Below are 27,270 nucleotides of genomic sequence, written 5' to 3'. Positions count from 1 at the left end.
CGTTGGGCCGAACAAGCACATTTCTTAAAATAAAATTTGAAATATTAAGTACTTCCCTCTCTAAATAGAATCATTAGGAAGTTTTACCGAATAGTCTTATTTCTTGAGGGATCTTTTAAAACAGTAAAAAAAGGTAGATGCATTTCTGTCCTTCCCACACATTTTACACACTTTCCTAGTTTGCGATTTTCTTGCTAGTAAAAACACACAAGGCTTGTGAGGATCCTTATTCCGGATGACCAAAAAGCTCCAGCACAAAAGCAACTTTTGGGAAGGACTTAGAGGAGGCTTTGGATGGTACCGACACCGGGGGAATTAGGCCATTGACGTCAGCAGGGCCGGGGCTTCACCCAAAGTGTTTGCTTAAAACCAAAACTGCTCTGGCAGGGCACGTTGAAATCACAAATTACTGAACCAGAGGGAAAACATTCCCCTGCAAGAAGCTTCAGAAACGCAGGCTGGGGAGAGCAGCGCCGGCTCCGGCTCGCTGCTGCCTGCTCCGTCCCAGAGCAGCTCCCAGCAGTTCCCCAGGTCACTTTGGAGCCTGATGGGAAGCATCTCCATCTCCTGATGGAGCAACACCCAGGGGCGACGCTCCATCCTGGCTTGATTTTCCCAGCAGGATGAAGCGATGGGGCACGCACCCTGCTCATCCGTGCTTGCGGCTGTGGGGACGGGGACATTAAACAGGGGGAATTGCGTTATCCTGCATGTCATGTCTCTAGGACCACTCCTCTTTCTTCTGGTGAAGATGAAGCTTGACCAGGAAAAGTTGCTCTACAGCCCAAGTTTTCAGCTGGGGTGAAGCAAAGACAGGAATCGCAGCTAGGCACTAGGGAGGCTGCAGCCCTCGCTTACCTGCGTGATGTCCAAGCCCGAGCTTCCTCTCCCGTCCCTCCTCAGCGAGCAGCTGCCCAGCTCTCGCTCTGCTCCAGACCCCTCCGCTTTATGATCAAAGCTGGCCCTGATACCAGCAGGACTGAGCCCACCTCTACCGTCCTCCTGCCCACAGCCAAGCTCATGCTAGGAAGTTGCTAGCTCTTTTTTCCCCTCTTGAAAGCCTCCCACTGCAATCTGCACCCTAAGTAAAGGCATCCCCTCAAAACCAGCAGCAAGGGAGAAGCTTCTCCTGAGCCAGACCTCCCAGGGATGCAAAGCAACCATACCCAGCCTTAGGGGGGGCTGCCCTGATTTATACCTGCTGGGGAGCTCATCCCCTGTAACCCAGGGCTCAACCTGGCTGCTGGGGCCGGGGTTTGGGTGCCCAAATGGGTACCCCACATCAGCTGAGCTGTCAGAGCAGCTCCCAGCTCTGCTTCTACCTGGTGCAAACCTGGGCACCGGTGCAGTACCTGCTAAGTACCATCAGGCACTGCCACCAGCTCAATCAGGCTGCGCTTCAATCAAGAGGAAACAGGTTTAACTCAAACTCATTAATTAATTCTTGCAAGTTAAGAAGGGTATCTGCACAGGGACCAGCTTTGATGTGATTGCCTTGGTTTAATTAAACTCCTGCTTGCACCTAGCTTCCCAAGTGCTCACAGAAACCTGGCTCGCGTCCATTCAGCGTGTGTCTCTGATGGCACGGACCCGCTGAGTTATCCAACCAGTTCTCCGGCAGTGCTGGCTGTGCTGCTGGGGAGAGGAGTTTCTGCAGCCCAAACAAAACAGCTCCTTTAAAATCATCTGACGTTAAGCTAGGAGAGCTCCGCTCTGTCCTCAGATTCCTGCCGGCCGTGAAGGTCTCCCTGCGAGCAGCCGGCCCCTCGCACTGGGGGATGCTCGTCCTCCAGAGCATCCAGCAGCGCAGGTCCTGCCTCAAGCAGGGCTTAAAAGCACCTGATGTACCTGGGCCCGAACAGTTCTTGAGGCCAAATCAGCTGCAGAGAGGACACAGAGGGGACGTGGTGGGCAATGCGACGGGATGGGGCTGCCAGCAGCCGGCCAAAACAGCCCCTTTCTGTCCCTACAGAAACAGGCTGGAAAGCAGCAGCTTCCCGTGGCCCTGCCAGAAGGTGCGCTGGGGCTGTGAGGATGCGTGGCAGATGAATGCCGGCGGACGGGGCTGGATCCCTCTCTGGGGCGTAAGCCGCTGATCTTGCCGGGTCATGGGGAGGCAGCCGGCCCCCCCCAGCACCCATGCTGGCGTCGGGGTGGGCACGGGGCGCTGGAGACGTTCCCCTGGCTCAAACCCCGGCAGAGCTGTCCTGGTGCCCGCCGCCGCCGTAGCTCCCACCAGCTCCATCCTGCCAGGCAGCAGGCAGCGGGTCCAGCTCCGGTCCCTCCTGGCCGCATCCCGCAGGAAACAGGCCTGTGGGAAATGCGAGTCCTGGCCCATAACGCTCAGAGATATCAGCACTGCAACTCTGTGGCTTTGCTCCAGCCCCCGCTCCCACCCCAACATCTCTCAATTAATTAATAACCCCAGATGTCGTTTGCTTTCTCATGGTCGCTGCATTTGAACGGGGTAATTTACTCTCTTCCAATCAGGTCATGAAATGTTAACGTGGTTTAATGGGTGTTTTCCTAACCTCCCCTGCCCTCTCCCGCGGCTCCCCGGGCTCTGCTCTCCGCAGCCAACATCCCCGCGGGACGCGTGGGAAGGCGGTGCCACGGCCACTGCCTGCGAGCCAGGGCTGCCCGCGCTGGCCGGGGCTCGTGGCCAGGGCAGCCGGGGCCATGGCCACCAGAATGTCCCCGTGCCACCTCCAGCCATAGCCATGGGAAGGTCCCCGTGCCACCTCCAGCTGTGGCCATGGGAAGGTCCCCGTGCCATCTCCAGCCATAGCTATGGGAAGGTCCCTGTGCCATCTCCAGCTGTGGCCATGGGAAGGTCCCCGTGCCATCTCCAGCCATAGCCATGGGAAAGTCCCCATGCCATCTCCAGCCATAGCCATGGGAAGGTCCCCGTGCCATCTCCAGCCATAGCCATGGGAACGTCCCCGTGCCATCTCCAGCTGTGGCCATGGGAAGGTCCCCGTGCCATCTCCAGCCGTGGCCATGGGAAGGTCCCTGTGCCATCTCCAGCCATGGCCATGAGGCCTCTTGGTGACACTAAGAGGAGCCAAAGCTGGAGCAAGCCCTGAGCCACAGGAAAGGAGCACAGTCAGAGTTCGGTCTCAGACACACTTTTTAATTAAATCTTTCAACAGGAGAAGACAAAAAGAATAAAATAACGCTAATAATTCCAGAAGCCTGTCTGGCACAGTGTTTGGTCCCCGCAGCCTTGCTCAGGAGCTGCTCGCCGGAGCCCCGCGGGGCAGCAAGGCACCGTCCCCGCAGCGGGGGTGGCTCTGGCTGGCGCCGAGGGTCCCGGGGCCGAGAGAGGCAAAAGCTCACCGTGGGAGAGCTGAACCCAGGGCTCGCTCGTGCTGTCCCATCTCAAGCGATTCGGCTCGTCTCACAGGTCACACCATGGAGCTGCTGTCTCCCACCTTCTGCAAGAGCTGCAACAGGGACAGATCCCCATTAGCAGTAAAACGTTCCAGAGCATCCTCGGGGGGGTTGCGGAGAGACCGCAGTGACCTTCCCTGTCTGGTCCCAACCACAGCGATCGGGATTAATATCACCCAAGGACGACAAACCCCAAGGGTCACATCTACCCGGGAGAGCCATGCCCAGCGCCCTGCTCACCTTGCTCAGCACGGGGATGTTTGCCAGCGAGCCCAAAAACCCAAAAGCCACTGGGAAAAAACTCCTGTGTCAAAACAAAAGCCTCTGTTAAGCCCCGTGCCAGGATTTTGCCAGGATGGGAGCAGCGGGGGCTCTGCCCGGGGCTGCAGGGCAGGAGGCTTGCCCGGCTCCTGCTCTCCAGCCTGGGGCACCCGTGCCGCACCGGGGAGGCGGATGCTGCGGGACGGACCTGAAGAGGGTGATGAAGCCATAAGCCTCCAGCAGCATGCCCAGGAGGGGCCACCGCATGAGGACGATGAGGACCCCCCCGAGGAAGAAGCTGGTGCCCTTCAGTTTTGGCCGCTGGAAGAAGAAGGTGAAGGTCCTCCTGAAGCCGATGATGAAGACCAAGCCAGAGAGGAAGAGGATCTGGGAGGATGAAGGGGAGCAGGTCAGAGAAGCCCTGCCCAGATGGACCCTTTGCTCCATCCCGGGCATCGGCGCCTGCTGCGGGGAGCCCCAGCCCCACCGTACTCACGTTCCCGAAGGCCAGGAGCACCGAGTCAAAGTACAAGAGCATCCCAAAAAGGACGAAGAAGAGGCCAAAGCCGACCAGTCCCACACCGATCCCTGCAGAGGATGGGAGGAGGGCTGAGACGGGGGCTCGGGCACACAGCTCAGGTCCCACCTCGGGCTGCGGTTGCTCTCCTCGGCACCTCCCTGCCCCGTTCCCTCCCAGAAATGTGCTTTGGATTTGTCACCAAAGCTTAGAAACAGCCTTTCCACCTGCCCAAGCCTTGGGGAGACTGGCGGGTACCCCAGAAACTCCTCTGGGCTGCCAGATAAAGAATAAACCACAAAGAAAAAAGAAACGGGAAGGCTGTCTCCAGCATTTTTCTGAACGGTGGCACGAAGGGTGTTGGTGCAGGCAGCCGGTGGGAGAGGCTGGCGACGCTCTCCAGACAAGCCAGGCATCTCCCCAAACGCTGTCCCCGATGCAGACCTGGGGCAGAGGGTGAGGGCAAACCCGGCTCTGCAGCACCCATGGTGCTCGTCCCCACGCACAGCCCTCCTGGTCCCCACGTCCCGGCAGGGCTCCTGCCGCGTCCCGCCTGTGCCAGGACGTGGCTTGCCATTGCATTCTCTCCCTGCCCCGGCGATCCCGGTCAGCAGCCTCCGGCCCCGGCTCTGCGCTGTGGAGCATCCCCATGGTGTGCCCTGGTCCCACGGGGCCGGGCATCGCCACCGGCACACGGCCACCCCAGCCCGCCCGCCCGCTTACGCTGGAAGTCGGTCAGAGACACCATCTTGCCGGCGGCGGGGCTGGGTGAGGCCGGGCAAGGGTGGCTGCCCTTCCACGTGCCTCCCTGGCAGTGACCCTTGGAAAGGCCTTTAGTCCCCACGTCATCCTGCAAATCATTAACGGCCCAGCAGCCAGCAGCACCTCCTTTGGGGGGGATGCGGTGGCCGGGCATGGCTGCAGGGTGACATATAGAGGGGCCGGTGGCCTCGGGTCCCTGCCTGGTCCTGCCCTCCCTGCCCCAGCCTGCACGTCCTCCCTGGGAAGGGATGGCTTGGAGCAATCCCCAAAATAGGGGGATGCGCGCGGCTGTGGTGTCCCTTGGGGTGCACCTGGGGCACCGTGAGCCCCCGGCTGGGAGCGATCCCCGCGCGGCACTGGGCGCTGCGCGCGCAGCTCCCCGCAGCGTCGTCGCCGGTGCATGGCGCGGGGGCAGGGACGGTCCCAGCTCACAGCCAGGCTGTCCCGCAGGAGCGGGGAGCTTTGGCACCCACCGTGCCCCAGCCCCGTGCAAGCCCCGGCCCCCGGGGTTTGCTGCCTGGTCCAGGTCGGACGTGCCTGCAGCCGACGCAGGGTTCCCGCGTGGCACGTGCCACCCCCGTGCCACCCCACAAGGACCTCTACGCCCACGTCCCTCCGGAAAGCCCGCAGGGACCAGCTCCACACACTTACAACCCAGCCGCTTTTATTCCTTGGCTTTATACAAACTTGCCAGGTACAAATGCGTTTTTTTTTTATCCCTCCAAGGGATGGCTATTGAGCAGCTACAGCTAAAATAAACTCCACTGGGAAAATGACCCCCCAAAACAGGGAGAGGGAGGAGAAGGTGCCACCAGCCCCAGAGTGAGCTATGGGCAAGGCGAGACCCTTCCTGAACGGCTGAAATGCTGTAGGCATTTGTCCACTGCCTCTTCGGTCTAATATTAAAGAGATATCTGAGGTCACCTCTAGACAAAAGACACCGAGAGCCTGTTGTTTCTTAGATACTTTTATTTCTCTAACACTAGCAAAAAAACCCAGAAAACAAATGCCTCCCTTCCCACCCTCCCCAGTGCATAAATAGATTTCCTCCCGATGCAAATCCTGTCTCGGTTACAAGTCACTGGTATATGAAGTGTTATGAAAAATAATAACCAAAATAAAATTAAGAATTAAGTTTTTTTTTAAAAAAAAAAACAACACAAAAACCCAAAATAACGACCACCGGGTTCCACAATAGGGCAGCCAGGGGGTCCCGGTGCAGCGGGCTGCGCTCACGCCTTGGGGAGGGCTCAGACCAGGCCACCGCGGCACGGCTGAGCCGGAGCTCGCCGGCGGCTCCGGGCACGCCAGGGGCAGGAGCACCGGGATGCTCCTCGTCCCCGCCGGCTCCCAGAGACAGAAGGAATTGCTGCCTATGGGTCTGCGTGCCCCCTCGGCTCCCCGCCGGGCAGCACGGCCCCTGCGTGGGCCACAGCCGTGCACCGCGGTCCCCGGCACGTCCCCGGCGGTGTCCCCGCAGCCGGTGTAAGTGGGGTCTGCCCCGGTTACACGAGCTGGGGAGCCCGCCCCGGCTGCCGCGTCGCTGCGCTCAGGGACGGGGAAATAAACGCGTCATCTCTGAAAACTTACAGTCTCTGTATATTTTATTTTAAATAAATTTGCTTTTAATAAAAGCAGAAAAAATATATATTTTTTAAATAGGTTTTTTTTTTCTTTTTCTTTTTTCTCTGATAAATTGGCAAAGAATCTGCTTTTGTAACTCATTGGCAGGGCTGGTGCCAACAACCCTGCGGAGAGAGAGAGATTAGCACAAAACAGTACCTCCCAGAAAAGAAGAGAAAAACAAATATAGATATATATTATAAATGTATAATTTCCATAAAACATATATTAAGGCATGTAATAGCAAAATAAAGGGCCAGCTTTATGAGCTAAGAGGGCTGCGGGAGGCTCGGGAGCGGAGCGGGACTCGGGGCTCCTGGGATCCTACCAGTATTGCTAAGACGGGGTGTGGGGGTGCTGGGGGTGCAGGGGGGCCGCGGGGCAGGGGTCCTGGTGGGAGTCAGGATCAGGCCAGCAGGGAAATAGCTGCAGGATGGAGGGTACCTCGCTCCTCCCTCCATCCGCCTTGCCCGCCCCAGCCCCGTCGCGGCAGCCCTGCCAACCGCACAACCTCGCGTGGGATTCCGCTTTTGCGGGCAGAACCAGCTTTTTTTCTCCCTCCAGGAAGCTAAAGAAAAGGGTAAACCTGCTATAGGAAAACCAAACAAATCAAAGGGTCTGGAGTGCAACGGCAAGGTCTTGGGGCAAGACGCGGTGCCAGATTTTCAGAGGGGCTGAGACAGAGGTGACGGCGGGACGGGGAGACAGCCGGGACGCCGCTCCCCGCGCCAAGGATGAGCCCCGCTGCTACCGCCTGGCCCCGAGCGCCTTCCCCTTCTCATCACTGTCCCCATCCACCGCAGAGGGATCCCCGCCGAGCCCGTGCCTTCGCCGTTGCACCTCGCACCCCAGGTCCCTGCGCTGCTCCTCTGCTCCCGTGCAACGTCCCCGTCCCTGCCCAGACCTCCTGCTCCGTGCCAGCGGTGCACCAATGCCCCGGGCAGCCCTCGTACCACCCCGACCCTGAGCACACCGCTCCCCTGGGCACCTCCGTGTCCTCCCCCCAGTCGCATCTCGATCCGCCCTGTCCCCGACACAGCTCCTTCTTCCTCCTGCTGAGCCACCAGCACAAGGAGCGATGGGACAGGCCAGGCTCTGCCGGCTACTACCCCCAGCCAGACGGATGCTAAAAGCAGGTTCGGGGCACGGGGAGGGGAAGAGGTGCCCGAGGAGCAGAGATGGAGCATCCAGGTCCAGCGTTAGGTGGAAGCACCATCCGTGGTGGGAACCGGCCGGTCTCCACCCAGAAGAGCCCCTTTGCAGACCTTTGGGAGACCAACGCATCAGCACAGGGAGCCCAGGGAGTCCTACACTCCCCCAGGGCTGCCCCGGCAGGGAGACGGCCGCTGTGCCGGGGGCTGCCGTCGCAGATGCCCCTGCCTGGCCGTCCGTGCAAGCCTGACGCCCAGGACAGCGCCGATCTGTCCCTGTGCCAGCTGGCAGCCCCGGGGCTCCTCAGGGACCACGCTCCAGCAGACAACCTCCTGGCACCCGCACGTCTCCTCCGGGACGGGGCAGAGCAGCTGGTACTGTCGGCGATGCGTGTCCCCGCTCGGCTGTGCCGGGTGCTCTCGCCGTCGGTGGGAGGGAAGGGGGTCCGGGAGAACCGAAAACGATGGCGAGAGGTTCGGTGTCGTGTCAGAGAGCTAAAACGTGGCCCCGTGGAACTTGATGGCGCCGGCAGCAGCCAGGGCTTGAGCTGGAGGGAGAGGAGAGCGGGGCTGAGCTACGCGTGGGGCGGCCGGTGGCGGGGCAGCCCTTGCGCCCACCCCACAGACCCCTCCTGCCCTGCTCGGAGGAAAACCTGGCGCAGATTCGGCTCTACTCCCCCAGCCGCCTGGGGGGAACCTCCAACCAAGCAGGGGGACGCTGCATCCCCCCCAGTTTGCAGCCACCAACGCGGATGTGCCGGGGCAGGCGTCCCCCAGAGCCTGGCCCCGAGACCACCCCCGCGCTTTTTGCTCCGTGTGTGGGCCACCCTGCCCACAGCAGCCTGCCGAGCCCCCCCCTGCCCACGCTGGGGTCCCTGGCTGACCCAGCCCAGGGGCTTCGCCTCGGAGGACACTCGCGCTTGGTCCATGGGAGGAGACAGGGCTGACGTGGCTCGGGAGACGTTAGCTGGAGCAAGCAGCGATGGACAGACGCCGGACGCAGAAGAGGCACCCCCCGCCTGGCCCCCCGGGATGGAGAGAGGATGGGATGAAGTACGAGAGAAGAGGTGCTTACTTCATGGCTCAGACACGCATAAAATGGCTGTTGTCGGCGGCCCGGGATGTTTCAGACGAGAGGGGGTTGGTCGGTGGAGTCGGGGAGGCTGGGGAGGTGGGAGGGCTTGGGGTAGCGCATTGAGCTGGAAACAAGAAATGGGAGAAGGGCGTGAAGAACACAAGCTGCCGGCAGCAGCGAGGGGAAGGAGGCGACCCAGCGAGAGGTTAGCGGAGGGGAGGAGGAAACAGAGAGCAAGGAAGGGGGCAAGCAAGCGCGGTCAGGACAAACAGCCACAGTGGCACCCGGCCACGGCACGCACACGTGAGCTCCCTGCAGGGCTCCTCATGGACAAGGCACGGCGTGCCAGCGCGCGCCGCACGGCCAGGCGCTCCCGATCCTGCAGCCTTGCGAACGCTTCTGACAAGGTGCCGAAACCTGCGCCCGGCCGAAGCGGCTGCTCCATCCCTCGATGCGCAGCGCTGCCACGAGGGAAGGCAGCCCCAGGCACCGCAGGCAGGGCCCCGGTAGCTGCCGGCATCACCGGGCTAGCTCTCCCGCTGCACCGGGATGCGCTGCGCCAGGACCGATGCAGCCCGCTCTTCCTGCCCGTATCGGCCCCTCGCTCTTGCTGCCTGTCCAGCCCATCAGCTGGTCCTGCATCCGACCTGCCCGACCTGCCCTGCCCTCACTCTTCCTACCCGCTCGGCACGTAACGCTACCTGTGGTCTGGTCTCCCACGGGGCCGGCAGGCTCAGACCCTCCGTGTCCCCCCGTGCCTTACCCGAGAGCATGCGGCCCCGGCGGGAGGCCTCGGCAGCCAGCGCACATGAGATCTCTATCCTCTTCTCCTGCTCCTGCAGCTGGGTCTCGGGGTCCTGGGGGGCATCCACCTCCCCCTCGCCCAGGGGGATGACGTTCTGCAGGCTGCGCAGAGCACCCGGCATCAGCACCCGTGCCTGGCCCCGGTGGGACAGACCCCACGGGGATGGCCGGGGAAGGGGTGCAGGCGGGTGGCAGGGCGCACCCCGGGACGGCCGGTGCGGGCACGGGCACAGCAGCCTCACCTGGATTTGGCAATGAGGGTCTTGATCCTTTCCACCTTCTTCTGCTTCTCCTTCATCTCCTCGGGGCTGAGCGGCGTGTCGGGCTCCAGTTCGATGTACCGCTCGGGGATGACGACTTTGTCCGGCGTGGAGAGCTGGGCACAGCGGCAAGGGCTGAGCCAAGCACCACCACCAGGACCCGTCCCCGCTCCAGCACCCACCTGCCCCACTTGCCCCCAGCTCCCAGCACCCGCCTGGGCAAGGGCAGCCCTTTGCTGGGCGCGGCCAGCGGCTCCAGGATCCTGACCGATGCCGGAGGATGGATCAACCCCCCGGTGCAGGGTGCAGAGGGAGGGATGCCCCGCGCCCAGGCTGCCAGCTCCCCTAGGACGGCCCGTCCTCACCTCCTTGTTGATGTCCACGTCATAGTGCTGCGGCTCCAGCTCCATCTTGCGCAGCCGGGCGATCTCCTCCTGCGGCGTCTCGTAGACCTTGCCGGGGTCGTCAGAGCGCAGCGCTGCCTCCAGGTCGGAGATGTCCACCTCGTGGATGCTGCGGTGCCGGCGCACCTGCGAGGGACCCCAGCCCCGCTGAGCCCCCCCCCGGGATGGCACACTGTCCCCTGCCCCAGCACCCACACCCCCTTCCCCAGCCCCCAATGTCCCCTCTGCTCCGTCAGGGACCTCAGGCACTCTGCAAAGCAAAGGCCGGTTTGCCCCAGCCCCGCAGCCGGTGCAGGGACTCACCACCTTGTAGGAGGCGGGTGCCTTTGTGCCGGGGGTGTCGGGCTGCTGGCTGCCGGGGAGCTGCAGGCTGCGCCGCTTCTCCTTCATCGAGCCGCTCTGGTGACGCTTCATGCGGTCGATCTGCTCCTCCACGCTCATCTTCACCTTCGTCTCGTTGGCAAACACGGCACTCTTCGGTCTCTCCTGGAGAGAGCCCAGCCCCACGGTCACGCACCCCCGCCTGCAGCAGCATCCGGCCCCATCCACCCAGTGCCGCAACCCCTCCGGAATGGGGCTGCTCAGCCCGCTCCTGGGGTGAGGGGAAGGCGCCGAAATAGCCTAGGGGGACCCGAGGAGCTGGATGCTGAGATGTGCAGCCATGCAGGGACGGGCTCCCCTCTGTGCTGCCCCAGGCTGCGATACAGCCCCCACTTTGCTAGCCCAGCCCCCAGCCCCTCGACGCAAGCCCTACCCGAGAGCTGAGCCCGTTGGCCATGCCGCCGGTGCTCCTCCTTGGCACGCCGGCCACGGCCACCGCCTCCTCCTCCGCCGGAGACTTGGTCCTGGGGGGGACGATGCCCACTGCGGAGCAAACCGAAACGCCAGGCTGAACCCCCCTGGGGACCAAGGGCAGGGTCCCAGCAAGACGCTGGGTGCTCCTGGCAAGCACGGGGAACCCGCTGGAGTGGGACCCGCCGCCCCCGGTGCTGTACCCTTGTTGAGAGCCGCTTGCTTCTCCGCCTCCTGCTCCTGCCGGCTCTGCGGGAGCCCCTCGGTGGGGGGCCCGGCGGGGGCCGCTCGCTGCACCTCTTTCTTGCTCTGCTCGAAGCTCGGCTTGGGCTGTGGGGGAAAGCAGGTCCCCGGTGAGACCCCGTCCTGCCTGGGGGCCATGCTCTGCCTGGGGACAGACCCGCTGCTCTCCGCGGCCACGGGCTGACATACGGCCCACAGACACAATCCCGGAAGTGGACAGACACACAGACATCAGCCAGGCGGTACCAGCGCACCCCAAACGTGCGGGGAGAGGGGCTGGCGGGGCTCTCTGCAGCTCTCGTCCCCACTACGCCCCGGCCCGTTGGGGCTGGGCACCGATCGCTGTCCCCGTAGGACAGGCTCCTGCTTGGGAAAAGCTGCCTGCACGGGTGACGATCCTGTCACGGCTTGGAGGTGGCACCCGGGAGCTCCAGGACAGGGACACCCCGGCTCTGTGCCGAGCTCCAGCAAGATCCCGTGCCCACGGGAGGGGACAGGGTCCCATGGGGGCAGAAGTCAGGGCAGACACTGTGCAGCAGCGGAGAGCGAGCAAAGGGCCATTTTCGGGGTCATTCCCTTCCTGCACCCCCTGGGCACAGCCTGCCCGGGGCCTGGGCACCGGTGCAATGGTGCTGGTACAACGGAGGGATACGGCAACAAGCTGAGAAGCCCAACGTGCCCCCCCCTCAACTGCCCCGTGCTCTTCACGGAGATCACGCATCCCGAGAGCCCTTACACCCCGTGCACCAGCGTGCAGCCACGACTGCGCTACCCTGCAGCTGCACGGCTGCTGGAGATGCCACTTGCGCTGGCGGTGGGGTCCGTAACCCTTCCCAGGTCAGCACGGCCGCTGCTTTGCGGTGCCAGCCCCCACGTGCACGCATCCTGACCCCCCGGCTGCAAGGATGCTTGTGTCTCCTGGTCTCCAAACCTGGCCCCTTCCCCCGGCGGGAGCACGGCCAAGGCATTACCAGGAATTCCCAAATCTGGGTTTGCCCTGGGTGGGCAGGAATTGGGGGGGGGCTCCCCCCCACCGGCAGAGCTTGCCAGTACTACGCAGCGGGGAGCGGCACCACGGAAGGACAGCGAGAGAGGCGAGGGCAGAGGAAAGCAGAAGGGCTGAGACCAGGGGCTGCAGCAGCTTCGGGGGCTGCCCAGGAGCCCGTCCCTGTCCTGAGTGAGCGCAGTGGGTGCTGCGCGTGGGTGCAGGGGACCTGGTGGGGACAGGAGGGCCACGGCGAGGCTGCTGGGGGAACCCTACTCGTTGCTCCCCTCGGAGAGGGCACCAGCCACGCGCTGCTGTGCCCTCGCCGAGTGCCACCTCCATGCTGTCCCCGTCCCCTCTGCCAGGGCAGAGGGTGGGCAGCCCCACTGCCCGTCTCGTCCCAGCCCCTGCCAGCTGATGTCTCGGGGAGGAAGAGGATGGGGCCGCTGCTGCGGGGCTGCTCTGGAGAGGTTTCGGTACCTGTCCCCTCTTCGCCTCGCCGCCTTGCTGCCAGGAAGGGGAGGTGGGGTACGGCCAGAGGCGGCTCTCGCCGGGGAGTGGAGGAACGGTCGGAGGAGACTCCAGGGGTACGTAGGACTTGGGGAGGGGAGGTCGAGGCGGGCCTGGTTCCTGGGGTGGAGAGGAGCGTGAGGCGTGAGAGCAGAGACGCTGAGAGCCATGAAGGAAGAGAGAATTAGAAAAAGATCGAGACAACACACAGTGGAAGCGTCGAGCCAAGGAGAGGAGGAGGGAGAGCAGCCGGCCACCGCTCCCGGGGCCCCGCGGTCTCCGTGTCCCCATGCAGAGGGGACAGCGCTTCCCACCTCCCGCGCTGCCCTCGCTGCTGCGTGTCCCCCCGGGGCAGCGGGGCCAGGCAGGGCTCGGGGGCTGCCCAAGCGAGGGGCTCCCGAGCTGGGGGCTGGCAGCCCCCAGAAGACATTGGCATCGCCTCTGCGCAGCCAGGCGGGGTTGCCGAGTCCCCAAATTCCACCCTAAACTTCATGTGGACCAAGGTGAGACCAGTACTGCTGGACCCCGAGCAAGGGCAGCGAGAGGGGACTGTGGTGGCACCAGGAGCTGGTCCTGAAGCCAAAGGCTGGAGCTGAGCAACTCTCAGCCTTCAGGGCTGCTTGATGCAGGAGCCCAAAGGCTGCAAAGCTCAGCCACAGCCCCCGCAAGGATCACGGACCCAGATGTCACTGGGGGACACCACAGCCCAGGTACGTGGCCAAAACGGTGACCCCAGGCAGAGACATGAGGAAACCCAGCCGCGCTCGGTGCCTGGTGCCCACCCGTCCCCTGAGAGCCAGGGCTCGGGCCAGCCTGTGAGCCAGGCTGGGGACCCGGTGGTGGCAAAGGGCTCCCTAGGGACATCCTGGCTCACTCACCTCACCGGGTCCTGGCTTGGTGGGTGAGCCCTGGGAGCCGGAGACGAGGGAGAAGGGGCTGAGGGGGCTGGTGAGGCTGGCCGAGCTCAGGGGGCTGGCGGGGCTGTTGGAGCTGTACGTCCCCGAGGGACCGATGGCCACTGCGGAGAAAAGCAGAAATAAGTGCGTGCACCAGGGCCTCCATCTCCCCGAGCGGGCGCTGCCATCTGCCTCGTGGCCGCACAGGCACCGGGGATGCCCCAAGCTGGGGCGCGCTGGGGTTTGTGCTGTGCAAGGGCAGGGACGGACCCTGCTCACCTCTGTGCTTGGCAGTGTCCGTGCCGCGGGACGGGTTGTTCTTCCTCAGCCCTTCCATCACGTCCTGGATACGCCAGATCTCCTTCTGGATCTGCCGGTTGAGCATTTCATTCTGGAGGGGAGAGAAGGCAGAGGTCAGAGCGGCTCCCACCGCTCCCAGCCCTGCTGCACCCCAGCCCTGCTGCACCCTAGCCCCGAGCCGAGCCGTGGGACCCGTGGGTGCTCAGCTGAGGCAGACAAAGCCCGGGGGGGGTCTGAGCCATCACGCCCACAACTCATCTCCTGCCAGGAGCCATCTCTCTGCTCCCCCTCGTGCCCACCGCAGGCCGGGGGGAGCTGACGGAGCCCCAGCAGCATGGGGAGCACTGGGCTGCAGCCCTCGATGGCACCCGGGTGCCGACGGTTCCTCAGCCCCTCTGCCCTTGCCTGTAGCCAAAGCCGGCCACCGAGGGCTGAGCATGGAGCAGCCACTTGCAAATCGGTTCTTTGGGGGGAGCGGAGGGCTGAAGGAACCAGGAGGTTTCCACCTCCACGGGGATGGCAGAGGGACCCCAGGGACGGCAGGGGGACCCTGGGGCCAGCGGGGTCCCACTCACCTGGATGTCCAGGTTCAGCTGCTCCCAGAGGTCATCGTGCAGGGCGGACACCTCGCTCTCCAGGCTCTCATACTCGGCAGTGCTATTCGCCAAGGCCTCGGGGGGGAAGACGGGTGGGTTAGGGGGTTTTTGGCAGGTTTCTCCCCTGGCTGCCAGCAGCCCTGGCCAGCGCAGCGCGGGAGCAGCCGGGAAATCACGAGGACGCTGCACCCAACACAACCCACCCCGAGGCATCCGGCAGTGGGGGTACCAGCTCTGCCGTGCTCCAGCCGGGCCGTGCCCGTGGCAGCGCGCGGTGCTGACGGCACGCCGGGCACAGCAGTGTCGGGGAGCCAGAGTCGGAAGCAGGAGCTGAGATGGCTCCGGGCACGTGTGCCAGCTTGGCACCACGAGGGTTGATTTTCTTTGTCCTCAGTGAGGGACTTTGGCTCGTCTGGGACCCCAGCGAGCCAAGGGGATTTCCCTTCTTATTTTTTTTTTTTTTTACAGGAAGGGAGAAAAGGGATCGCGGTGGGTGGGGGAGACAGTCCTGCTCAGGGCTGGCGGGAAGGGGACCGCAGCGGAGGGGGAGCCACTTACCGTGCTGGCCTGCGACAGCTCCACACGGATGTTGATGAGCTGGTTCTGGAGCGATTCCTTCTTGTGCAGCAGCTTCTCCGGGTAGGCGGGCTGGCTCCCGAACATCTCCAGCTCCTGGTGTGTCCCCATCAGGGCACTCTCCAGGCTCTCCTGGGGGGGACGGTAGGGAGATGCAGCCGTGAGAGCCTGGCTGGTGCAGGAGCTGCAGTCCCTCTCCTTAACAGGCCACTAATGCACGGGGACTCCCAGAACCATGGCATGGCCAAGGCATGTCCTCCAGCTCAGAAACATCCCCGCTGAGCTGTCCCCAAGACAGCAGGACATGTCACTTCCTCGCCACGAAGGTGCTCCCTGGGCATGGCCGTCCCCGTGCAGCCAGGTTTGTCCCCGGACGGCCACTTGAGCTGCCCACCACGTACCTTCTCTGCTCGAAGCTGCTGCACCAGCCTCTCCTGCTCCCGCAGCACCTTGTTCTGCTCACAGAGCTTCCCCAGCAGCTTCTGCACCCAGACGGGAAAGAGAAAGGGAGGAGAGGATGAGAGCCCAGCGACGGGGTGCACCCGTGTGAATGGCTCTGTGCTCAGCTGGGAGAGACGGGATGCAGCTGGGACACGGCCCACGGGGTTGGTTTGATGGGACAACGTGTGGCTCTGGGGCGGGCTTCCAGCCTGCGGCTCTCATTGCAGGGACCTCAGCCCCGGCCAGGGTCATCACACGAGCCAAATCTGGACGTGGGGCAAGACCAAGCAGCTAAGCTCAGCGGAGGATTTAGTCCCCAAGCAGCACGCACCGCACTTGGGGCAGCACCCGGTCCCACCCCGACTGTGCAGGAGCACTTGGCACAGCTCTCCCTGTGGGGATAGCAGACCTGCTGCGGAGGACAGGGACAACAGCACGGGGCAGAGGGGGGACACGCGGGACGGACGTTTGCTCTTACGTCGGTGTCTTGCTCGCTTATCTTGTAGGCATGCAGTGTCTCCCTGTAGGCCTCCGGGAAGGGCGTCACCTGCAAGCAGAGCGTGGGGTGAGCCCGGCTCCCGGAGCCCCTGGGGAAGGTGAGGCAGCTCCCAGCCCCCGTCCCCGAGCCCCGTGAGCGGGGAAAGAGAGGCGAGAGCTGAGTCTCCGGAGGCGGCGGGTGCTCCCCGCAGCAGGCACGGCCGGGCAGATGCCGGCATCGGTCGGGAGGCAGCGGGTGCTGCAGGCAGCGCGGGATGTCGGTGCTGGAGGTCTCGCCCTGGCCCTGCCCGGTGGCTCGGATGAAGGCACAACCTCCTTCCCCGTTCCTAGCCCCGGCGCCCATGAGCTGGGTGAGCCACGGGAATTAGCTGAGACAACCTCTCCGCAGGACGCCAAGAGCCGAGTTAAAGAGACGCCTCGTGAATCATTAACTGCCCGGGTATAACTGCCACCATTTCACAGGCAGGGAAACAAAGGCAGAAAGATTAAGCTGTAATCCCACTTAGCAGAGTGGAAACACCTATAAATCAGCAGCTGCATCAGGGCCTGTTTACCATCCGGCTTCTCTGTGAGTCATTTTCCTTTCCTGGAAATCTAAATTACTAATGGGACCTCAACAATTACATGCCTCCAAGATCTCGAGATGAAAGGCATAAGATAGGAAGAAGGGGATCATTATTGCTAGAAAGCAAGACGCTGCTTTAGAGCCATTTAAAACTACAGGACAATGCAAATAGACCCGAACCTGGGAAATGCCCAGCGCGGCTGGAGGCAGAGCCTGGCGGATGGGGATGCTGCTGCCTCCAGACAGGGAGCCCGGCCAGCGAGAGCACCTCAGCAGCTCCAGCTTCGCCCTCCAGCATGTCCCCACTCCCTGCGCACAGCAGATGGGAAGGCACCTTCCCTTCATCGCAAAACCTCAGCGATCGCCCGGTCGCTGCACGCTCGCACGGCCAGGAGATGCCCTGGGCAGCACAGCGGGGCCCCACGACCCCTCTGCCCGGGGCTGGTGGCACGATGTGCTGCGGGTCCCAGTGACCCGGTGACACGTTCCCAGCTGATGGGACCTGCCTGCGCTTGGAGCTGCAGCCCAACATCAGCAGGGGCATCCCAATGCTTTTGCAGCCTCTCCGGGCAGGGGAACTGAAAAGAGCAGAGCCTTAGGGGGGTAAAAGGCTGTTTCGCCTCCCTGTTTTAGGAGTTATTGCTTTGGTTTAAGAGCCTTGGGCTGGATTCCTGTCCTTAAGTCACCCCACGCCTTCTCCTTGCCTCCTTAACACACGACGGCAAACAGAGAGTGAGCAAAGCACCCAAGTCCAGCCCAAACGAGGATGAGTTCAGGACCGCTGCGTCCCCACCTTGTGCTCCCAGCACAAGGATTTACTGGGTTTTAATGGCTCATGGATGGATTAGCAAAGCCTGTGATGGACTAGCAGGTCACCGAGAGCGTGATGTGCCAGAGCCGCATGGATGCTGGAGTCTGCACGAGTGGAAATGGCAGGAGGTGACCTCGGGGATGGAGCGCGGGGCGGCTGGCGTGGCTGCCATGCACGAGCCATGCACGGCCCGGCGGCCGGAGGCTTACTTGCATGTAGAGCTGAGCCCTAGGGGAGGAGGTCTCCACCATCCTGTTCACCATACTGATCAGGGTTTCGCTCTCGCTCATCTGCGGCAGACAGGGAAGGAAAGTTCAGAGGTCAGCGGAGATGTGCTCGCGTGCTGCGGTGCTCGGGTGCCGTCGGAGCAGCGGGGTGGCTCAGTCCAGGAGCCCTCAGGGCATCGGGCTGCAAGATGCCATCTCCAAGAGATGTCCCAGGGGCTTGAGCCACAACGGGATGGCTGCCCCGGGCTGCTGCTGCTCCATTTTGTGCAGTCAAGAGTGTCCTAGGCTGGTTGCACACCCTGGAAACTTTGTTGAGGGGAAGACACAGATAAAACCGAGCCAGCCCCGAGATGGGCGGCAGCAAACCGCACGCACAGACACAAGCTTGCACAGAGACTCCCACGGCTGCAACGCACAGTGTGGTCCCGACAGACAGACAGACGGACCCCGCTCCTCGTGCTGACAAACGGCTCGGTGCCCTGCGCTTGCGGCGGAGCCGGGGCCGGGATGGCCCCGCTCAAGGCGCAGACGAGCTCCAGGCATAGGGGAAGGTGACGGAAGCCTGGGGTTGGGGACAGCAGCGTCCCCGTCTCCAGTCCAGCAGCCTCAAGCAGCGGAGCCGGGTGGGAACAGGGTGCTCCCGTGGAGACGGCACATTGTGGCCGTGCTGCCAGGCAGGGCAAGGACGCGACAGCGCTCAGCATGCCTGTACCTCCCCAGAGCTGCAGCCGGCCGGCAGCGCTGCCCCGGGCCGTGCCGAGCCCTGCAGGGGAGCGGGACAGACCCCGACCCCGGGGCCCATTCACACCCCTGCAACCCGCAGGGTTTTCCTGCTCTCAGCGCACCGCTGCCGGGGCACGCCGCCAGCAACGGCCGCAGGGTCCCTCGGTACCGTGCGGTGGAGCCGCTCAAATCAGCAGCACCGGAGCTTCACCGCTGCCTTTGCCTGCAGAAGCGCTGCAGGAGCCCGCAGCCCGGAGCGGACGATACAAGGGAAGCCCCTCGTGCCCTGCGGCCACGACCCTCGAGGTCCAAATGGTGACGGTGGTTTAAGCACAAACCAAGGGCCAAACCCTGACTGGGGGTGGGTCAGCAAGGTGGGGTGCAGCCGAGGGAGCCGTCCCCGCAACCGGACAAACGAGGAGAGAGAAAATAAAGCAGCAAGCTGTTTGAAAAGAGATACTTGACAGCGTCACTCCGAATTAGTCTCTCCAGAGGTCAGCAGGAGAGGAGGAGGAGGAGATGCAAAGCCTTTTTAGGGAGTGTTTTAAAGAGCCGCGGAGAGCGAGCGTTGCTGCCGATGGCTGTGAAATAATCCAGAGAGCTTTTATTGCAGCGAGCGCTCCTGCCTGTCCTTGGCTCTGCTCCAAGGCAGACACAGATCTTGGCGATTACTGCACCGATGGAGATTTGCAGACTAATGAGATTGTCTCTGGAGCAGCTCCCTTAGTGCAAGCCTGGCTTTTGCAGGCAAGCGCCTGGGCTGCAGCACTGGCCGACACCTCCTGTCCCTGGCTTTGACTCCAGCCGGTGGCTGTGGTTTCCACCCCACCAGTCCCGGGGGTCTCTCCCAGCCGGATTGCTCTCGCCCCGCTCCTGGGATGAAGTCAGTTCACAGCTTTCCTCCAAACACCCCCTGCCATGCAAAAACCTGGGAGCTGCTGCTTTGGTATCGGTCCCAGCGGGTCCCTCGCCCCAGCCCTGCATCAAGCCTCTCGCCTTCGAGGAGGAACAGGGCCAGCGCGTCACCAAAACCACCTCGCACCCGTTCAGCTCCCCCCAGCTCGCCCGGCCATCCCCGCACAGGGGGCACCGGGCCCAGGACCCCTGCAGCAGCCCGGCTCGCACCGATGCCGGAGGCACTGCCGGCTGTGGGGACACGCTGTCCAGCACGGCCACGCCGGCACCGCGCACCGGTGTCCTGCACGGCCCCGCGCCAGCGCGGTGCAGACCGACCTGGGGAGGGTTTCAGAGCCCCCTGCACCCCGGGAGCAGCTCCCCGAGGCCCCGGGCACGTGGGAAGCTGCCCCGGCTCCCCCCAAGAATCCCACCGGCTCCAGCACACCACACAGAAGGCACTGTCAGGGGGATTTTTCTGCCAAGCAATGAGCAACCCTACAGACGGGATGGATGGAAGAAGCAAACCAAAGACAACTCGTGCTGCTTTAATGCCAAGAAGGGTGAGGATGGATGTTAGGGGAAGAGATGCTGCGCTGGGAGGGAAGGGGACGCCGTTGGGGACAGGGCACACGGGACGTAAGCAGTGTGAGGCTCGCAGCCAGCTCTGCCTACCTGCTGGTCCAAATACTCTAGGTTTCTTTGCAACTGAAGGTCTAAAAGTTCATCCTACCAGGAGCCAGCAGGCACGCGGCAAGAAACGAACACACAAAACATATAAAAGAAGAAGCAAAGCAGTTAGGTGAAGGCTACGGAAATGCAAAGACCTCTCGGCCGGGGAAGCGAGGCACTTCCCCGGCACAGAGCTGGGAGAGCTGCCGTGGATGTGCCCTGCGGGAGACCTGCTCTCCTCCCAGCTCTCCCTCCCGGCTAACGGTGCCTTGGAAGAGGTACGGCCCTTCCCCTGCGTCTCTGGCTAGCGAGGATGGATGGCAGCATGGATAGCTTATGGTAACTTGGGCTTCTCCCTCCTCCAACGACTGGTCCTGCCCCGTGGTTTGGGGACCACGCTCTGCCCAGGGATCACCCGGTCTCACCCCGCCGGCTCCAACCCCTCAGCGCTCCGAGGGGAAACACAATGCAGGAGAAAGCAGCAGCTGTAGCCAGAAGTGAGGAAGCAAGAGGGGGAGAGGTGCGGGGTGTGCGCCAGCCTCAGCCCCGTCCTTGCCGGGGACCGCCCTGGGGGTGACGAGCCCGGCCCAGCATCGCAAGGGCGTACGGGGGTCCAAGGGCCCCCTGCGGGGCAGGGGCCAGGGGCTTTCCACAAGGATTTCCTTCGGGCACGGCCAGGAGGGACCAGAGAGACCAGTAAAAGGACCTGTGGTCCCAAGCTGCCCCAGAGCAGCCCGGCTCTGACCCACAAAGCTGCCCCTGGAGCGGAGCGGTTCCTCCCCGGCCGTCCGAGCAAGGAGCCCCCGAGCTGGCTCTGTGCGCCCCGGTCTGCTGGGGCTCACTCCCCCGCTGCCAGCAGCATACGTACCATTTTGTCATGGATGGTAGGGGACGCCGGGTAGTGGTACGGATACATTCCCGCAGGGACGGGCCGCCTGTCGCCCAGATAGTCGTACTGAGAAGAGAGGAGACCCCCCCACCCCAAAACCAGAGACACGTGAGAGGGGTGCGAGAGGCCAGAAAGCACAAGCAAGGGCAGACCCCGGCCCCACAGCAGGGTCAGGCCCGGCTTTGGGGCACACAGCAGAAAGACAGGGACACCAGCACTCCCTGCTTGGGAGCACATCGCTCGTAGTGGCCCTGAAGACCCCCGGGCTCCCATCCCATCCCATCCCATCCCCTCCGGCCCCATCCCTCCGGGCTCACAGCGGCGCAGGAGCAGCCAGAAGGGAACAACGACAACCCGGGCAGCTTCGCAGGATGGCAAGGGGGGACCTAAAGCCATCAGCTGCCGCAAGCCACGGACTCGGTGGCATTTTGAGGCCAGGCCGTGCATGCAGAGGGGACAAGCTGTGCTGCAGCATCCCTGTCCTGATGACCCCAGCGAGGGTCCCCCTCCGACCTTGCGCACCCCGAGCGCCGATGGGCGTTTACCTTCGGAGAACTGATGGATCGCCTCATCACGAAGGTGGTGGGGTCGGCATAAATCTCCTCTCCCCGGGGCGGCAGCCGCTCGAAGCGGGCGCTGGGCGAGCGGACGGGGGAGTACACCCGTGCTCGGCTGTAGGAGCCCTGGCTGGGCGAGCGGGGCACAGAGCGGGAGCGGGGCTGCAGCGACATCCGTCGCAGAGAGCCTGAGGCTGCATCCACCTCATCCAAGTAGGTCGGCTGCCTCCCGGGACCGGGCAGCCAAAGCGGGACATCTTGCCGGCCAAACCCGGGGTGTTCCTTCCAGTCGCGGAGCTGGTAGGTGCCCCCGTTGCGGAAGGAGTGCCGCTTGTCCTCCAGCGCCCAGGGTGGGCTCACCCGCTCGTAGGCGGGCATGGAGCAGATGCTGTCGGGGCGCACCCCGGGCGGGTAGTACTGGTAGTCCTCGGGGTACTGGGGCGAGTAGGGGGAATAGTAGTCGGGCACCCGGCGAGACACGGGGTAAAACCTGGTGGGGCTGGGGTGGGAAGAGAGCCGTGAGAGCCGGGTGGGCGGCCAGGCGGTGCCCAGCCCCTCACTCCGCGTCCAGGGGTCCCGGTGAGCGAGGACAGCCTTAGAGCAGGCAGCTCTGACGCTAGCATGCGGAAAGCTGGCTGGCTGGCATCCCTCCTCCCAAGGACTCCGCGGTGGCCTCCGTTCCAAAATACACCCTGCTCGACTTTTCGGGGTGTCCCACGCCCAGCTCAGAGCCGGCACGTGGCGACAGCCCAGAAAGGAGATTTTCTGACCCCAGGAGGGGATAAAGCAGGTGGGAAGGGGAAAATCATTCCCGGAGCATCACCTGAGGGGCAGCCCTGGAGAAAAGGAGCAGGACCCCCCCCTGCGCCCAGCCAGCCCTCCGCAGCCCTCACCTCCGCAGCTCCTCGGGGGGCACGGCCCCCCGGCGCGAGTTCACCCACTGCTGCAGCTGCGTCATTGAGCTCTTGCGCTGGGCGATCTTCTCGGGGTTGGTGCGAGGGGCAAAGCCCCGGCGGTGGACCACGCTCTCCCCGTCGGGCGGGGGGTATGCGGTGCTGCCGGGGCGGCTGGGCGATGAGTAGGGCCAGCCGTTGGGCTGGGGCGGCCGTTCCACGCTTGCCGGCACCCGGGGTGCCTCGGGGTAAGGACTGCCGGGCTCCGAGGGCACCTCCTGCCCGGCGATGCCGTTGGCTTTGGCCAAGGGCTCCTTCTTGCTCTCCGTCCTCTCCGACTTCCTCTCGATCTTCTCTGAGCCACGGCCATCGCCTTCCCCCCGGGTCTTGGCGTCGGGGTCAGCTTTGGGGTGCTCGCGGTGGACGGCGTTGCGGTGGTGGTGGTGGTGTTTGCTGGGGGGGATGTTTTCAGAGTCTGGCTTCTCGTGCCTGGAGGGTGCCGAGACAGGAGAGAGGGTTACCTTCCCTTTGCAATGCCCCTGGGACGGCCGGTAACGTCCCGTCCTTCCCTCAGCCTTGGGGTGCCAATGCTCCCCCAGCTCCGTCGTCCAGAGGGACCCTCACGCTCCCAGGAGGTCCCCGGTCACGATGCACGGCCCCTCAGCCCCATCTCCAAGAGACCAGGGGAGGGGAGCAGCACAGGGAGACGGTGGGCGCTGACCTCTGGGTCGGGGGGATCTGCACCCGGGCGGCTTCGCCCATGGCTTGGATCCAGGACTCCTGCTCCTCCGTGTTCTCGGCGCTGAAGAAGTAAGTCCGGATGCCAGCGTGCTCAGCCTGGGGAGACAGGGACTGCTCGTTACTCGCTGGCATCTCCTCCACCCAGCACACCGTCACCTGCAGGGAGGCAGAGAAGTGGGGAGAGACACAGACGGGAGGGTGAGAGCTCCATTTCCACCCTGGCACGAGGTCCTGCCGCCGCAGGAGAAGCCAGGCACGGTCCTTCCCTCCCCTGCCCGAGCCTCGCAGCGACGTGCATCCTCAGCGGCACCGAGCGGGAGGAAGGCTTTGCAGGCACAGCCAGCGCCAGCCCTCATCCCCTCGCAGGGGATCCCCCGGGGCCACGAGTCCCCCGTGGTCACGCTCAGAGATGCTCAGGACCAGCCCTCCCCAGGACCCTGTGCCGGAGGAGCAGCACCCTGGCGCTAAGGTTGCTGCACCCCAGCACCGAGCGGGTCCCCACGGGGCACACGGGGCCAGCAAAGGGTCCACGTCCCAGCGAGAGCGGCAGCACGGGATGGAGCATTATCATTCATGCAGGGTTAGGGGGAAGGTGGCTTCTGGGCCCAGGCAACATTTTGGGGGAAAAAGGTTCGCTTTCGGTCCAAGATACTGGTGCCCACTCTCCACCCCGTGCTGGAAGGCAGGTCTGGCTACTCGGGGCCTTTTCGAAGCTTCCACCTTCCCCCTCTCTGTAAAGGGACGGGAGGCAGTGAGGAGGAAGAAAAGGGAGAAAGCAGGAGGTTTTTCCCCCCTAAAGATGGGAAATGGGGTTCTGATTAAAACCCTCCCTCGGGTTTCCATCTTCCCCTTCCCCAGAGCATGCAGCCCTCGTGCCCAGCCGCGGGGTCACCTCCTGCAACCCCCATGCACTCCTGCCTCTAAAAGCTCTGCAGCCAGAGCAAAAGATCAAACCAAACCGCTTCGTCCCCTGGGTTAGTGCGAGCAGGGTGAGCGGAGCATGCCGGCAAGCCCGTGGGTCCCTGACGCTTCTGCATGCATCAGAAACACAAGAAGGTACTACCTAGGTGGTGGCTGGGTGCTGGCGTGGTGGATGGGCACGAAGAGAGACCTCCTATCCGGGGATCCTCGCCCGCAGAGAGAGGAGGAAACACAGACAAGGGTCAAGCCGCAGCGTGGCAGGAGCGCGGGTGCTGCAGCCCAGACCTCTCCCAGCCATCGGGACCTTCTCTACCCTTCTCTGAACAAAACCATCCCCCAAAACTCTCGTGTGCGGAGGGAAAGGCAGGCACGCGCCTGCAGAGCTCAGTTTGTGGGCAGCAGCTTTGCAAGGCTCTTTCTCCACCAGTGTCACAAGCCAAGAGGCATTTTGACTCGCCCAGGTCACTTCTCTGCTCTCAACTGCAGAAGCCGCAGGCAAAGAGACACCTCACCGGCTGCCAGCGTCAGCACAGGCACACGGGACAGCCCGCGCTGCCACTCGCCAGCACTCGCCCCTACGCCGTGCTCAGCTGCAGCTTAAACACAGATTTAAAGGAAGCAGCTACAAAAATCCATCCCTTAGATTGGAAAAACTCCTCCGCAGTGCCCTGCGGGGACCCCCGGCGCCGGCTCCTGCCACGCTCGCGCGCAGGACGGCGCACGCTGGGTTTCTGCACAAGTGTACACGAGTGCGAGCCAGCCGGCGCATGGGTCCGTCGACAAGCGAGTGCTAACACGACCCTCCCCGGGACCGTGGGCAGCACAAGCAGTCGTGCCGGTGAAGGTGCATTGGCGATGCCGACAAGTGCCGTGGCGGTGCCGGGGAAGCTCAGCCCCAGCTCTGAGCGAGGGATAGCCACGGTCTGCTGCTGGCGGCGGGCGCGGGAGAGCCCCGGCTGCAGCAGCCGCCCTCCGCCTCTCGCTGCTCTCCTCTCCAACACCCACGGCAGCACAGGCTGACGAGCAGCGACTCATTATAGGCTACCCCCTCGCAATTACATTGCCCTTTCCTTGGCACGCTAGTCAAAGCAGGCTAAAAAACAAAGAGGAGTCGGGGACACTTTTCTAGGTCTGGCTCCGGGAGCGCTGCCGAGAAGCGCTGCGGCAGCCGGTGGGACAGGCTGGCCGGGAGCAGCGACGCGGAGGGGAAAGCGGGGCAGGGAGAGGGCCGAGAGCACCGCCGGCGAGGGCAGTGCTGCTGCTCGCCCTGCACCCAGCACGCCCCGGGGCTGGGGGGCATCAGTGCACCCCAAGGGGCAGAGCCCAGGAGCAGCTCAGGCCTGGGGTGGGGGATGACCTTGGAGATGCTGCTTTGCCCCATGCGTGCCTCGGTTTCCCGGGCAGAAGGCACGTCCGCACAGCGCGCAGGGTATCCGTGGGGGGTTACTGCCGTCACCCCTCTCCCCGGCTCGCTCCATGCCCCGTCACCAAGAAAGCAAGAAGAGGGAGCAGCGAGGACCCTGCGAGCATCACCGCCACCCCAGCGCCGTCCCAGTGCTCCGTCCCCTCCAAGCTCCGTCCCAATCGTGCACTGACCTTGAACGTGTACTTTCTGCTGATGTTGTCGGAGGGCTGCACGGCCGCCACGCGGAAGCTGAGGAGGGGGATGCTGCCCAGGATGCTCTCCTCCTTCTCGTCTGGTGGGCAAATGCAGGGGTTACACGCACGGAGGGGCTGGGAGCCCCGGCTGCCCCCCGGCAGAGACCCACGAGCTGCTGCGGGGACACGGGCCCATCGCTCCGTCCCATGGGTGGGCGGGCTGGCAGGCAGCTCACCTGTGGGAAACGGCTGCCTGCCTGTTGCTCCCCAGCAGCTCTGCGCAGCTCGGCTGGGCTCGCAAAACAGCCTGCTCAATTATTCATGCCCGCCCTCGGCCACGCTGCCGGGGCTGAGCCCAGTGAGCTGCCAGGGAAGGCGCCCGCATTAACCCCTCGGGTCCCCGACGTGGCAAACCCCTGCACAAAGGGGGGCTGTGCACGCCTGTCACCTCCAGACCCCTTGCCCACGCTGGCAAAACCTGCTCTGAGCCCCGAAACGGCCTGGGTTTGCGTGGAGGCACCTGGCTGGTGGCCACCGGGTCCTGCCGGGGGAGGGACAAGCCGCAGGGGGCACCTGAGGCAGGTACTCGCTGCCGTACCTTTGTAGTAGAAGAGGCAGCGATCCACCAGCACGAACCAGCGCTTGTTCCACTGCTTCACCCCCGAGCTGGCCTGCGAGAGAGGAGCAGTGAGAGCAGCACCCACCCGGGGAGGGGGCACCCGCCATGGCGGGGGCTCGGGTACCTGCTTGTAGAGCCAGCCGCTTTTGGTCACGGCAGCATTGGGGTTCCTCTTCATGGAATTGGAGCGCTTCCCGAAGGCAATGCCCTTGCGGGAGGGGCGCGAAGCCTGCAGAGGGGGAGAGGAGCCGCTCAGTCCCCGGGGGGGGCCCCGGCACCCCGTCTCTGCCGCCGCCTGCCGTGCCGCACGGCTCTGGGCACCCACCCGGCCTCCTGGGCGCTCCGGGGGCACCTCCGACACCATGGTGTGGTTGGAGGGCTCGCTGGTGATGGTCGCCGGTCGCTTGCCACCCGCTTTGCTTGACATGTCCAAGGTCAGTCTGCGGCACAGGAGGAGAGCTGAGTCAGCAGAGCTGCGTTTCTCCACCCCGAGGATGACCCCTGGCATCCTCGCCCCGGGCACCGGCTCCCCACGCCCCAGCCCACCTCGGTCCCCCATCGCAACCCACTCCCAGGCCCTGAAACCAGGGGAGTCGGGAGCCAACCTACTTTTGCAAGTCAAGTCTTGAGTTGTCCTCGGGGACCTGTCCCGTCACTGGGTGCAGGAACGTGTTCCGCCTTTCATTGTGGCTATGAGAGACAGCGGTGGGGTGGTGGTTAGCATCTCCCGTCCCCGTCCTCCCCCTCAGAAACCTTTAACACCACATTTGCTGCTCCAACCCCAGCGTTTCGCTGTCCCACACCTACACCGGCGCTGGGGCTGGCTCCCTGCGCCCTGCCCCGAGCATCGCCCTCCCCTGTGCCCCCGCTAACCCCACGCTTCAGATCTGCTCAGCGCATTTCATCAGCGTTTCCCAGCAAGTGCTTGCCTCGCTGGGAGCTGAAACGAGGTCTCTGGTGGCCGAGCCCTCGTTACTTCTGCTGGACACATCCCAGACATTACCATAAACCCCTCAGAAGAAGTCGCTGCAGAAGCAGCAGCAGCAATGGCCCATCCTGGGCTGTGCCTGCA

At 63.8% G+C, this 27,270-nt stretch overlaps 2 protein-coding genes across 6 annotated transcripts in view; both read right to left on the bottom strand.

Annotated features, from left to right (window-relative positions):
- Positions 1-3,407: 3,407 nt before the first annotated feature.
- Positions 3,408-4,919, bottom strand: GOLT1A (golgi transport 1A). Its single transcript, XM_075521827.1, has 5 exons — positions 4,895-4,919; positions 4,151-4,242; positions 3,863-4,041; positions 3,634-3,697; positions 3,408-3,446 (listed from the first exon to the last, which is right to left on the bottom strand). The coding sequence occupies exons 1-5, from the start codon at positions 4,917-4,919 to the stop codon at positions 3,408-3,410; spliced, it is 399 nt and encodes a 132-aa protein (XP_075377942.1).
- Positions 4,920-5,994: 1,075 nt separating this feature from the next.
- The window catches only part of PLEKHA6 (pleckstrin homology domain containing A6), a 48,600-nt gene continuing 27,324 nt past the window's right edge, over positions 5,995-27,270 (bottom strand). Inside the window, exons 2-25 of one of the 5 annotated variants that reach the window (XM_075521816.1) lie at positions 26,808-26,888; positions 26,524-26,638; positions 26,323-26,427; positions 26,178-26,250; positions 25,577-25,677; positions 23,040-23,155; positions 22,319-22,807; positions 21,414-21,924; positions 20,848-20,934; positions 16,068-16,136; positions 15,550-15,630; positions 15,131-15,280; positions 14,552-14,647; positions 13,956-14,067; positions 13,659-13,798; positions 12,751-12,900; positions 11,246-11,372; positions 11,005-11,114; positions 10,554-10,736; positions 10,212-10,376; positions 9,829-9,962; positions 9,546-9,688; positions 8,783-8,906; positions 5,995-8,255 (exon numbers count right to left, since the gene is read on the bottom strand). In XM_075521816.1, coding sequence (XP_075377931.1) covers positions 8,791-8,906; positions 9,546-9,688; positions 9,829-9,962; positions 10,212-10,376; positions 10,554-10,736; positions 11,005-11,114; positions 11,246-11,372; positions 12,751-12,900; positions 13,659-13,798; positions 13,956-14,067; positions 14,552-14,647; positions 15,131-15,280; positions 15,550-15,630; positions 16,068-16,136; positions 20,848-20,934; positions 21,414-21,924; positions 22,319-22,807; positions 23,040-23,155; positions 25,577-25,677; positions 26,178-26,250; positions 26,323-26,427; positions 26,524-26,625 — 3,360 coding nt within the window. In that variant the 5' untranslated portion in view covers positions 26,626-26,638; positions 26,808-26,888 and the 3' untranslated portion in view covers positions 5,995-8,255; positions 8,783-8,790. Of the gene's footprint in view, positions 8,256-8,782; positions 8,907-9,545; positions 9,689-9,828; positions 9,963-10,211; positions 10,377-10,553; positions 10,737-11,004; positions 11,115-11,245; positions 11,373-12,750; positions 12,901-13,658; positions 13,799-13,955; positions 14,068-14,551; positions 14,648-15,130; positions 15,281-15,549; positions 15,631-16,067; positions 16,137-20,847; positions 20,935-21,413; positions 21,925-22,318; positions 22,808-23,039; positions 23,156-25,576; positions 25,678-26,177; positions 26,251-26,322; positions 26,639-26,807; positions 26,889-27,270 lie in introns of all 5 variants that reach the window. The other 4 variants (XM_075521813.1, XM_075521818.1, XM_075521815.1 and 1 more) reach the window with 4 other exon arrangements.

The sequence above is a fragment of the Mycteria americana genome, chromosome 20 (genome assembly GCF_035582795.1).
Source record: "Mycteria americana isolate JAX WOST 10 ecotype Jacksonville Zoo and Gardens chromosome 20, USCA_MyAme_1.0, whole genome shotgun sequence".
Classification (NCBI taxonomy): domain Eukaryota; kingdom Metazoa; phylum Chordata; class Aves; order Ciconiiformes; family Ciconiidae; genus Mycteria; species Mycteria americana.
Note: the sequence above shows the minus strand (reverse complement) of the source record. Positions and strands in the feature narration are given on the sequence as shown.

Bases quoted from the DNA above. Each gene is read 5' to 3' on its own strand.
- GOLT1A (XM_075521827.1), bottom strand. From the start codon at position 4,919: ATGGTGTCTCTGACCGACTTCCAGC. The intron at 4,042-4,150 runs GTGAGTACGGTG...TCATCCTCCCAG, and splicing joins TGCTCCTGGCCTTCGGGAAC to ATCCTCTTCCTCTCTGGCTT. The intron at 3,447-3,633 runs GTGAGCAGGGCG...TCCCTGTTGCAG, and splicing joins ACATCCCCGTGCTGAGCAAG to CTCTTGCAGAAGGTGGGAGA.